Raw genomic sequence first — 13,581 nt, 5'->3', positions numbered from 1 at the left:
CACCCCCATCCCTTACCTCACACAGTCCCTTACCTCAGCCCGAGTCCCTTACCGCATCACCCCTTCCCCAGTCCCTTACCTCCAGCAATTGAGCCCAAGCTGAAACGGTAGGCTGACTCTGCAACCTGCAGCAACACTGACCTGGAACCATCACCCTGGCTCTGCTACAGAGGGACAGAGAGAGACAGAGTCACACATGCATGCTCATTTACTTGAGCGCACACACACACCCACACTAGCACACCCACCCACACACACACACCAGCACACCCACAAACAAGCACACCCACCCACACTAGCACACCCACCCACACTAGCACACAAACCCACACACACCCACCCACTAGCACACCCACACTAGCACACCCACCCACACCAGCACACACACACTAGCACACCCACCCACCCACCCACTAGCACACCCACCCACCCACACACTAGCACACCCACCCACCCACACACTAGCACACCCACCCACCCACACACTAGCACACCCACCCACCCACCCACTAGCACACCCACCCACCCACTAGCACACCCACCCACCCACTAGCACACCCACCCACCCACCCACTAGCACACCCACCCACCCACTAGCACACACACCCACCCACTAGCACACACACCCACCCACTAGCACACACACCCACCCACTAGCACACACACCCACCCACTAGAGTTCGCCCGATTAATCGGAATGGCCGATTAATTAGGGCCGATTTCAAGTTTTCATAACAATCGGCAATCGGTATTTTTGGACACCAATTTGCCGAATATCTTTGATTTTTTTTACACCTTTATTTAACTAGGCAAGTCAGATTAAGAACACATTCTTATTTTCAATGACGGCCTAGGAACGGGGGTTAACTGCCTTGTTCAGGGGCAGAACAACAGATATTTACCTTGTCACCTTGGGGATTCGTTTTTGCAACCTTCCGGTTACTAGTCCAACGCTCTAACCACCTGTCTTACATTGCACTCCACGAGGAGCCTGCGTGGCAGGCTGACTACCTGTTACGCGAGGGCAGCAAGAAGCCAAGGTAAGTTGCTAGCTAGCATTAAACTTATGTTATAAAAGACTATCTTAACATAATCACTAGTTAAACTAGTAATATCATCAACCATGTGTAGTTATCTAACTTGTCCTGCGTTGCATATAATCGATGCGGTGCCTGTTAATTTCTCATCGAATCACAGTCTACTTCGACAAACGGGTGATGATTTAACAAGCGAATTTGCGAAAAAAGCACTGTCGTTGCACCAATGTACCTAACCATAAACATCAATGCCTTTCTTTAAAATCAATACACAAGTATATATTTTTAAACCTGCATATTTAGTTAATATTGCCTGCTAACATGAATTTCTTATAACTAGGGAAGTTGTGTCACTTCTCTTGCGTTCCGTGGAAGCAGTCAGGGTATATACAGCAGTTTGGGCCGCCTGGCTCATTGCGAACTGTGTGAAGACCATTTCTTCCTAACAAAGACCATAATTAATTTGCCAGAATTGTACATAATTATGACATAACATTGAAGGTTGTGCAATGTAACAGGAATATTTAGACTTAGGGATGCCACCCGTTAGATAAAATACGGAACGGTTCCGTATTTCACTGAAATAATAAACGTTTCATTTTCGAAATTATAGTTTCCGGATTCGACCATATTAATGACCAAAGGCTCGTATTTCTGTGTGTTATTATGGTATAATTAATGCTATGATTTGATAGAGCAGTCTGACTGAGCGATGGTAGGCAGCAGCAGGCTCGTAAGCATTCATTCAAACAGCACCTTCGTGCGTTTGCCAGCAGCTCTTCGCAATTCTTCAAGCATTGCGCTGTTTATGACTTCAAGCCTATCAACACCTGAGATTAGGCTGGTGTAACCGATGTGAAATGGCTAGCTAGTTAGCGGGGTGCGCGCTAATAGCGTTTCAAACGTCACTCGCTCTGAGACTTGGGAGTGGTTGTTCCCCTTGCTCTACATGGGTAACGCTGCTTCGAGGGTGGCTGTTGTCGATGTGTTCCTGGTTCGAGCCCAGGTAGGAGCGAGGAGAGGGACGGAAGCTATACTGTTACACTGGCAATACTAAAGTGCCTATAAGAACATCCAATAGTCAAAGGTATATGAAATACAAATCGTATAGAGAGAAATAGTACTATAATTCCTATAATAACTACAACCTAAAACTTATTACCTGGGAATATTGAAGACTCATGTTAAAAGGAACCACCAGCTTTCATATGTTCTCGTGTTCTAAGCAAGGAACTTAAACGTTAGCTTTTTTTACATGGCACATATTGCACTTTTACTTTCTTCTCCAACACTTTGTTTTTGCATTATTTAAACCAAATTGAACATGTTTCATTATTTATTTGAGGCTAAATAGATTTAATAATGTATTATATTAAGTTAAAATAAGTGTTCATTCAGTATTGTTGTAATTGTCATTATTACAAAGAATTTTTGTTTTTTTTAAAAATCGGATGATTAATCGGTATCAGCTTTTTTGGTCCTCCAATCGGTATCGGCGTTGAAAAATAATAATCGGTCGACCTCTAGCACACACACCCACTAGCACACACACCCACCCACACCAGCACACACTCACAAGCACCCACTCCCACACACACCCACTAACACACACACCGAACAAAACTGAAAGCGCAAACCACTGCTTTTAATCAGGGCAAGGCGACAGGAAACATGACCGAATACAAACAGTGTAGCTATTCCCTCCGCAAAGCAATCAAACAAGCTAAGCTTCAGTATAGAGACAAAGTTGCATTTTAACGGCTCAGACACAAGAGGTATGTGGCAGGGTCTACAGTCAATCACGGACTACAAAAATAAAACCAGCCCCGTCGCAGACACCGATGTCTTGCTCCCAGACAAACTAAACAACTTCTTTGCTCGCTTGGAGGACAATACAGTGCCACTGACAGAGCCCGCTACCAAAACCTGCGGGCTCTCCTTCACCACAGCTAACTTGAGTAAAACATTTAAACGAGTTAACCCTCGCAAAGCTGCCGGCCCAGACGGCATCCCTAGCCGCGTCCTCAGAGCATGCGCAGACCAGCTGGCTGGCATGTTTATGGACATAATCAATCCATATCCCAGTCTGCTGTTCCAACATGCTTCAAGCCACCATTGTTCCTGTTCTCAAGAAAGCTAAGGTAACTGAGCTAAATGACTATCGCCCCGTAGCACTCACTTCAGTCATCATGAAGTGCTTTGAGAGACCAGTCAAGGATCATATCACCTCCACCTTACCCTACCCCCTAAACCCACTCCAATTTGCTTACCGCCCAAATAGGTCCACAGACGACGCAATCGCAATCACACTGCCCTAACCCATCTGGACAAGAGGAATACCTATGTAAGAATGCTGTTCATCGACTACAGCTCAGCATTTAACACCAAACTCGCCATTAAGCTCTGCGCAACTAGGTCCTGGACTTTCTGACAGGACACCCCCAGGTGGTGAGGGTAGGAAACAAAATCGCCAACCCGCTGATCCTCAACACTCAACTGCGCCTCTTCAACCTCAGGAGGCTGAAGAAATTTGGCTTGTCACGAAAAACACTCAAACTTTCACAGATGCACAATTGAGAGCATCCTGTCGGGCAGTATCGCCGCCTGGTACGGCAACTGCTCCGCCCACAACCGTAAGGCTCTCCAGAGGGTAGTGAGGTCTGCACAACGCATCACCGGAGGAAAACTACCTGCCCTACAGGACATCTACACCACCCGATGTCACAGGAAGGCCAAAAAAGATCATCAAGGATAACAACCACCCGAGCCACTGCCTGTTCACGCCGCTATCATCAAGAAGGCGAGGTCAGTGCAAGTGCATCAAAGCTGGGACCGAGAGACTGAAAAACAGCTTCCATCTCAAGGCCATCTGACTGTTAAACAGCCATCACTAACATGAGTGGCTGCTGCCAACATACGGACTTAAATATCTAGCCACTTTAATAATTACAAATTGGATGTAATAAATGTATCACTAGTCACTTTAACCTGTTATGGATAGGGGGCAGTATTTTCACGGCCGGATAAAAAAACGCACCCGATTTAATCTGTTTATTACTCCTGCCCAGAAACTAGAATATGCACATAATTGTTTGATTTGGATAGAAAACACCCTAAAGTTTCTAAAACTATTTGAATGGTGTCTCTGAGTATAACAGAACTCAAATGGCAGGCCAAAACCTGAGAAGATTCTGTACAGGAAGTACCCTGTCTGACCATTTCTTGGCCTTCTTTGTCATCTCTATCCAAAACAGAGGATCTCTGCTGTAACGTGACACTTTCTAAGGCTCCCATAGGCTCTCAGAAGGCGCCAGAACGTTGAATGATGACTCTGCAGTCTCTGGCTGAAAAACAGTAGCGCATTTGGATAGTGGTCGATCTGAGAACAATGAGACGGGTGCACGCGTGCACGTGAAGAGTCCATTTTACATTTTCAGTCTTTGAACGAAAACGACGTCTCCCGGTCGGAATATTATTGCTATTTTACGAGAAAAGTCGCATAAAAATTGATTTTAAACAGCGTTTGACATGCTTCGAAGTACGGTAATGGAATATTTAGAATTTTTTTGTCACCCTTCGTTACGTGTCTTGAACGCACAAACAAAACACCCATATTTGGATATAACTATGGATTATTTGGAACCAAACCAACATTTGTTGTTGAAGTAGAAGTCCTGGGAGTGCATTCTGACGAAGAACAGCAAAGGTAATCCAATTTGTCTTATAGTAAATCTGAGTTTGGTGAGTACCAAACTTGGTGGGTGTCAAAATAGCTAGCCTGTGATGGCCGGGCTATCTACTCAGAATATTGCTAAATGTGCTTTCACCGAAAAGCTATTTTAAAATCGGACACCGCGATTGCATAAAGGAGTGCTGTATCTATAATTCTTAAAATAATTATGTTTTTTGTGAACGTTTATCGTGAGTAATTTAGTCAATTCACCGGAAGTGTTCGGTGGGAATGCTAGTTCTGAACGTCACATGCTAATGTAAAAAGCAGGTTTTTGATATAAATATGAACTTGATTGAACAAAACATGCATGTATTGTATAACAATGTCCTAGGAGTGTCACCTGATGAAGATCAAAGGTTAGTGCTGCATTTAGCTGTGACATTATATGCTAGCTTGAAAAATGGGTGTCTGATTATTTCTGGCTGGGTACTCTCCTGACATAATCTAATGTTTTGCTTTCGTTGTAAAGCCTTTTTGAAATCGGACAGTGTGGTTAGATAAAGGAGTCTTGTCTTTAAAATGGTGTAAAATAGTCATATGTTTGAAAAATTGAAGTTTCGGATTTTCGAGGAGTTTGTATTTCGCGCCACGCCCCATCATTGGATATTGGAGCGGTGTTTCGCTAGCGGAACATCTAGATGTAAGCGGTTAAACAATGCCACTTTATATAATTTTTACATACCCCACATTACTCATCTCATATGTATATACTGTACTCTATACCATCTACTGCATTTTGCCTATGGCGTTCGGCCATCGCTCATTCATATATTTTTATGTACATATTCTTATTCATTCCTTAACACTTGTGTGTATAAGGTAGTTGTGAAATTGTTAGATATTTCTGCACTGTCCGAACTAGAAGCACACACACACACAAGCGCACGCACACACTAGCGCGCACAAACACTAGCGCGCACACGCGCACACACCAGCGCACCCACTAGCACCCGCACCCACTAGCACCCGCACCCACTAGCACCCGCACCCACTAGCACCCGCACCCACTAGCACCCGCACCCACTAGCACCCGCACCCACTAGCACCCACCCGCACCCACTAGCACCCACCCGCACCCACTAGCACCCACCCGCACCCACTAGCACCCACCCGCACCCACTAGCACCCACCCGCACCCACTAGCACCCACCCGCACCCACTAGCACCCACACCCACTAGCACCCAGACCCACTAGCACCCACAAGCACACAGGTATCTTACCTGTTTCTGTATCTCAGCCAGGTGATAGGGCAGCGCTCCCTCCTCCAGTGGGGCTATTCTCTCAATGTCAGAAACGTTCAGACGTCTGAGACAAAACACAGCACCATTACCACACAATATTCAATAAGCTTGCCCCAGCATTCTGAACAGGTATGTTTGTGTAAGGAACACATATATTATGCATACAGTGCAAGGCTGGAGAGCAATACTCATGCATGTGTTTACCCAGAGTGGGAGTGAAGGCCTGATAACTGGTACAGGATGTCGATCTCCATGGGAGAGATCTGGCCAAACTTGTTAGCAGCAAAGATAAACTCCTCTAGAGACAGGGAGATCAAGAGGGAGGAAGAGGGGAAGAGAAACAGTGTGATAAAGAAAAAGAGATGTTAACTTTTTAAGGTATAGGGGGCAGTATTTTCATTTTCGGATGAAAAGCGTGCCCAGAGTAAACTGCCTAATACTCGGGCCCAGAGTCAAATATTTGCATATTATTAGTAGATTTGGATAGAAAACACTGAAGTTTCAATGATGTCTGTGAGTATAACAGAACTCATATGGCAGGCAAAAACTTGAGAAAAATCCAACCAGGAAGTGGGAAATCTGAGCATTGTAGTTCTTTTGAATCCCTACCGAAACTACAGTGTCTGTGGGGTCACGTTGCACTTCCTAAGGCTTCCATTGGATGTCAACAGCCTTTAGAAACGTGTTTCATCCTTCTCCTGTTACTGGCCAGAAAATAGGAGCTCAGTCAATGAGTGGACGGCCTGGGACCAGTGAGTTGTTTGGCGCGCCGCTCCTTTTTCCTCTGTAATGAATACGCTATTGTCCGGTTGGAATATTATCGACGTTTTATGTTAAAAAGACCCTAAGGATTGATTGTAAACAACGTCTTTTATGTTTCTACGAACGGTAATGGAACTATTTGACTTTTCGTGTCTGGATTTACGCTCGCGCGTTATGCCTTTGGATAGTGATCTGAACGCACGAACAAAACGGAGGTATTTGGACATAAATATGGAGTATTTCGAACAAAAATAACATTTCTTGTGGAAGTAGGAGTCCTGGGAGTGCATTCTGACAAAGATTAGCAAAGGTAAGAGAATATTTATAATACTAATTCTGAGTTTAGTTGACCCCAGAACTTGGCGGGTATCTGTATAGCTTGCTTTGATGGTTGAGCTGTGTGTGAATCCTGTGTGAATTTAAATATGCTCTCTCTAATTCTCTCTTTCTCTCTTTCTCTCGGAGGACCTGAGCCCTAGGACCATGCCTCAGGACTACCTGGCATGATGACTCCTTGCTCTCCCCAGTCCACCTGGCCGTGCTGCTGCTCCAGTTTCAACTGTTCTGCCTGCGGCTATGGAACCCTGACCTGTTCACCGGACGTGCTTGTTGCACCCTCGACAACTACTATTATTATTATTATTATTATTAATTATTATTATTATTGAACATTTTAACATCTTGACCATGTTCTGTTATAATATCCACCCGGCACAGCCAGAAGAGGACTGGCCACCCCTCATAGCCTGGTTCCTCTCTAGGTTTCTTCCTAGGTTTTTGGCCTTTCTAGGGAGTTTTTCCTAGGGAGTTTTTCCTAGCCACCGTGCTTCTTTCACATGCATTGCTTGCTGTTTGGGGTTTTAGGCTGGGTTTCTGTACAGCACTTTGAGATATCAGCTGATGTACGAAGGGCTATAATAAATACATTTGATTTGATATTGAAAAATGTGCTTTCTCCGTAAAGCTATTTTAAAATCTGACACAGCGTTTGCATTAAGGAGAAGTATATCTATAATTCTTTCAATAACTGTTGTAAATTTTATCAACGTTTATGATGAGTATTTTTGTAAATTGATGTGCTCATTCACCGGATGTTTTGGTGGGAATACATTTTCTGAACATCACGCGCCAATGTAAAATGGGTTTTTTGCATATAAATATGAACTTTATCAAGCAAAACATACATGTATTGTGCAACATGAAGTCCTATGAGTGCCATCTGATGAAGATCAAAGATTAGTGAATATTTTGGCTGTATTTTTGGTTTTTGTGATGCATGTCCTTGCTTGGAAAATGGCTGTGTGGTTTTTCTTGTGAAGTTTATGTCCTAACATAATCAAATGTTATGCTTTCGCCGTAAAGCCTTTTTGAAATCGGACAATGTGGTTAGATTAACGAGAAGTCTTTTAAAATGGTGTAAAATAGTTGATTGTTTGAGAAAATGAAATTATGAGATTTTTGCTGTTTTGTATTTCGCGCCATGCTATTTCACTGGCTGTTGATAGTGTGTACCGCGGCACCTAGCTGAGTACGGTCGGGGAGGAGACCCAGAGGGTGGTAGTGCCCCCCTTTGGACTCAGCGATTTGGGCGTTTTTTAACACCTGTAACTGCCATTTCCCGCAATCTAGAGCAAAAAAATGCCTTGAGAACGCAACAAAAAAGCAAATATTAAATAAATGTAGTTCATTTTAATTTGTTTTATTACATAGTGGAGCAGCCAGTCCACAAAGGTGGAGCAGTGCCTCTTACATTCTTTGGGGAGAACCCTGGTGTGTCGGTACAGTACAGTGCGTGTGGAAGGGTATACGATAGGTATGGATGGGAATACATGCGTTTCCTTTAGTGACCAGTGTGTTACCTTTAGTGACCAGTGTGTCCTTGCGGGTACCGGCCAGTGTGCTGTAGATCTTGCGGATCAGCTCCATGTTGTTGAGGAGAGAGTTAAATGCGTTGAAGTAGGAGAAGCTGACCATGTGAGAGGTGCTGCCCCCTGCAGCCTGGGAGAACAATCACACAGAGGGGGGTTACAACAGCCAGGCCTCCCCTGACCTCCTCCCCAACACACCATCACATTTACAGTACACACACGCTCTTACCGAAACCAGGTTTTCCTCCACGAACGGTGTGAGCACGTGGTGTCGGATGGTGGCCATGATGTCACTGAAGTCCATGGCAGAGATGGTGCCGCTTTTGTTCTTGTCCTTCTGGGCAAAGGCCTGGCGCGCATGTTCCAACTGTAACTCCTGTACACAAAGACAGTGTGTGCGTGTGTGTGTGTGTGTGTGTGTGTGTGTGTGTGTGTGTGTGTGTATATATATATATGTTGTGTGTGTGTGGTGTGTGTGAATACCTGTAGGAACTGGGTGAACTCGAGGTAGCTAAGGCGTTTTTTGCGGTCGTGACCAAAGTGCAGGCGGATGAACTCACAGTCCCAGTTAAAGGGGATGTGGTGGTGCACTGTGGTCTGGCTGAAGATGTCCCGCACATTCTCTGTTAAAAGGGGAGGATAAAGTGAGAGAGAACCATAGAATTGGAATGAGTAGAATGGGCTGGCCATTCATTGCAATGTTGTGTTGGGAGGAAAGGCAGCCATATTGGGTGTAGCATTTTAAAATGTCTTCACATCTCAGAATTCTGTTTCCTTCTGTGAATACAGGGACCATCTGTTCTACTCATTCTAATTCTATGCCAGACCATTAATAGCCCACATTCATCAGATTTAGTATTACAGTAACCTTTAGGCTGAGTGAGTATACTAACAAACCAGAATTGGTTCCCTTTGATTATTAGGCATGCCAAGCACACACACACCCACCCACCCCCTCTCAAGCACTAAAACGTGTGTGTGAGAGTGATTTAGAGAGAACGTAATAGTGTGCTAAATCGTAATCCTATTAACAATTAAATGATTGCAACATTTTCTGGGCTGAAACCATGGGAACAGTTGACGAAAGCATGTCCACACAGTAACGTACCAAAAGAGATGTCTCCAGTGCCAGTCTTGTCAAACAGCTGGAAGGCTACGATGAAGAGGGCATCCGGAACACACAGCACTGACTCAAACGCTAAGAACTCCTGGAACGAGATCAGCCTGTGTTGTGTTTTGTGGAAAGAGAGAAAGAGGCAACATTAAAACACATTACACACATGAAGCCATGCAGGACAAAGCTTCAGTTACACAACATCCAATCAGAAGGAGAAAGGCTCAGCTTTCGCTGAAACAATAGAAAAATGTCAACAATGATGTAGGGTGAGATTAGGCCATGCAGTATTTCTAAAAATACCCCATGTATTTAAAATACTGTTAACCAATTGTCATGATTTCAGTTCATTTCTCTAGACTGAACTAAAATTAGAAGATTCCTTGGGGATTGGCTGCTTGTAGGTCATTACATCTGTGTCATTCAGAGCTGATTAAAAGTGTGGTTCTGCACCCTGCAAGAGAATGCCAAGCGTGTGCAAAGCTGTCATCAAGGCAAAGGTCGGCTATTTTGAAGAATACAAAAAATATATTTAGATATGTTTAAAACTTTTTTGGTTACATGATTCCATATGTGTTGTTTCATAGTTTTGATGTCTTCACTATTATTCTACAATAGAGGTCGACCGATTAATCGGAATGGCCGATTAATTAGGGCCGATTTCAAGTTTTCATAACAGTCGGTTATCGGCATTTTTGGGCACCGATTATGGCCGATTACATTGCACTCCACGAGGAGACTGCGTGGTAGGCTGACTACCTGTTATGCGAGTGCAGCAAGGAGCCAAGGTAAGGTGCTAGCTAGCATTAAACTTATCTTATAAAAAACAATCAATCTTAACAATCACTAGTTAACTACACATGGTTGATGATATTACTAGTTTATCTAGCTTGTCCTGCGTTGCATATAATCGATGCGGTGCCTGTTCAGTTTTCATTGAATCATAGCCTACTTCGCCAAACGGGTGATTTAACAAGAGCATTCGCGAAAAAAAGCACTGTCTTTGCACCAATGTGTACCTAACCATAAACATCAATGCCTTTCTTAAAAATCAATACACTAGTATATATTTTTAAACCTGCATATTTAGTTAATATTGCCTGCTAACATTAATTTCTTTGGAAATTGTGGCACTTCTCTTGCGTTCTGTGTAAGCAGAGTCAGGGTATATACAGCAGTTTGGGTCACCTGGCTCGTTGCGAACTGTGTGAAGACCATTTCTTCCTAACAAAGACCATAATTAATTTGCCAGAAATGTACATAATTATGACATAACATTGAAGGTTGTGCAATGAAACAGCAATATTTAGACTTAGGGATGCCACCCGTTAGATAAAATACGGAACGGTTCCGTATTTCACTGAAAGAATAAACGTTTGTTTTCGAAATGATAGTTTCCGGATTCGACCATATTAATGACCTAAGGCTCATATTTCTGTGTGTTAATATATTAAGTCTATGATTTGATAGAGCAGTCAGACTGAATGGTGGTAGGCAGCAGCATGCTCGTAAGCATTCATTCAAACAGCACTTTCCTGCATTTGCCAGCAGCTCTTCGCTGTGCTTCAAGCATTGCGCTGTTTATGACTTCAAGCCTATCAACTCCCGAGATTAGGCTGGCAATACTAAAGTACCTATTAGAAATTCCAATAGTCAAAGGTATATGAAATCCAAAATGGTAGAGAGAATTAGTCCTATAATAACTAGAACCTAAAACTTCTTACCTGGGAATATTGAAGACTCATGTTAAAAAGGAATCACCTGGTTTCATATGTTCTGAGCAAAGAACTTAAACGTTAGCTTTTTTACATGGCACATATTGCACTTTTACTTTCTTCTCCAACATTTTGTTTTTGCATTATTTAAACCAAATTGAACATGTTTCAGAATTTATTTGAGACTAAATTGATTATTGATTTATTATATTAAAACAAGTGTTCATTCAGTATTGTTGTAATTGTCATTATTACAAATACGTATATAAAAATCGTCATTGGCTTTTTTTTGGGGTCCTCCAATAATCGGTATCGGCGTTGAAAAATCATAAAATCGGTCAACCTCTATTCTACAATGTAGAAAATAGTAAAAATTAAGAAAAACCCTTGAAAGAGCTGGTGTGTCCAAACTTTTGACTGGAACTACTTTACATCAGATAGGTGCAGTGAAATGTGTTGTTTTACAGGGTCAGCCGTAGTAGTGTGCCCCCTGGAGAATATTAGGGTAAAGTGCTTTGCTCAAGGGCACAGGCAGATGTTTCACCTTGTTGGCTTTGGTATTCGAACCAGCAACATTTTGGTTACTGACCCAACACTAACCGCTAGGCTACCTGACGCTAGGCTACCTGACGCTAGGCTACCTGACGCTAGGCTACCTGACGCTAGGCTACCTGACGCTAGGCTACCTGGAAACTGCTTGCGTCTGTGTAGCGGTATTGTTAGAGAGGGGTAAAGATAAAGATTAGGCAGGTATTAACCCTGCGGAAAGGAAAAAAATAGGATAGATGTGTGTCTGGTAGCAGTACTCCATCAGCCGAAGAGACGGTAGCCTGCTTGCCAGATATCTTCTCTCCCCACTGGCTAAGACACATGTCACAGCCCAGGAGTACCCCAACCAATAATACCGCATACAATAATAATGGCAGAGCAATTTAAACAAAACTTCATAGAAACAATTGACAAGAAAGAACCCAGTCATCAACAGAGGATTTGCAATATTCTGTATTGCCTCACGGTGGAGAAGTGGGGGGGAAGCGAGAGACAAACCCTCCAACCCCAAAGGGCCTGTGGTGTTGATGGTATCCTAAATGAAATTATAAAATATACACCCCCCAAATTCCAATTGGCTGTACTTAAACTCTAACATCATCCTCGGCTCTGGCATATTCTCCAATATTTGGAACCAAGGACTGATCACCCCAAGCCACAAAAGTGGAGACAAATTTGACCCCAATAACTACCGTGGGATGTGTGTCAACAGCAACCTTGGGAAAATCCTCTGCATTATCATTAACAGCAGACTTTTACATTTCTTCAGTGAAAACAATGTCCTGAGCAAATGTCAAATTGGCTTTTAACCAAATTACTGTACGAGAGAACAAATATTCACCCTGCACACCCTAATTGACAAACAAACCAAAACAAAGGCAAAGTCTTCTCATGCTTTGATTTAAAAAATGCTTTTAACTCAATTTGGCATGAGGATCTGCTATTCAAAATTTATGGAAACTGGTTTTGGGGGAAAAACATATGACATTATAAAATCCATGTACACAAACACACATTTCTTCCCACAGGGCCGTGGGGTGAGACAGGGATGCAGCTTAAGCCCCACCCTCTTCAACATATCAATGAATTGGCGAGGGCACTAGAACAGTCTGCAGCACCCGGCCTCCGTGAAATACTTGCGGCTTGGTAGCTGATATTTGTGGTCAATTGTACCTAGCAGCTTTTTAAAGCCTGGCTTTTCTAATGTAAAGATTGGAACCATATCTTTCGCTATGTAATGGGTCACTGCATCCGTTCCTTCAAACTTTTGTTGTCATAAGGGATTACATTTGAAAATAATTTGGGTATGGTAGTTTGTCTTTTAGCAGACGTTTTGGGAATCGGGCGACTGGAATCGGCAGTTCCACGCATTCCTCCCATTCCACCGCGTGCTTCAGTTGCAGGTGATGGAAGCGGTTGGTTGTACTGCTGCTTTTCGTAGCAATTGTCTTTTGACACATTTTGCACAGGACATTCGTTTGGTGAACATCAGACCTCTTAAACCCGAAACATTTCCATATTTCTGAAAAAAACATTCCTGCCCTTCTTGGGATGATTTCAT

General features: G+C 43.2%; 1 protein-coding gene across 1 annotated transcript in view; it reads right to left on the bottom strand.

Annotated features, from left to right (window-relative positions):
• slc25a12 (solute carrier family 25 member 12) overlaps positions 1–13,581 on the bottom strand; it is a 40,633-nt gene that overhangs the window by 9,212 nt on the left and 17,840 nt on the right. Inside the window, exons 4-10 of the mRNA XM_014140890.2 lie at positions 9,751–9,866; positions 9,126–9,265; positions 8,872–9,018; positions 8,634–8,772; positions 6,217–6,310; positions 5,992–6,076; positions 80–164 (exon numbers count right to left, since the gene is read on the bottom strand). Of these exons, the coding sequence (XP_013996365.1) occupies positions 80–164; positions 5,992–6,076; positions 6,217–6,310; positions 8,634–8,772; positions 8,872–9,018; positions 9,126–9,265; positions 9,751–9,866 (806 nt within the window). The remainder of the gene's footprint in view (positions 1–79; positions 165–5,991; positions 6,077–6,216; positions 6,311–8,633; positions 8,773–8,871; positions 9,019–9,125; positions 9,266–9,750; positions 9,867–13,581) is intronic.

Source organism: Salmo salar, chromosome ssa14, assembly GCF_905237065.1.
Source record: "Salmo salar chromosome ssa14, Ssal_v3.1, whole genome shotgun sequence".
Taxonomy (NCBI): domain Eukaryota; kingdom Metazoa; phylum Chordata; class Actinopteri; order Salmoniformes; family Salmonidae; genus Salmo; species Salmo salar.
This window is presented reverse-complemented; position numbering and strand designations above follow the sequence as displayed.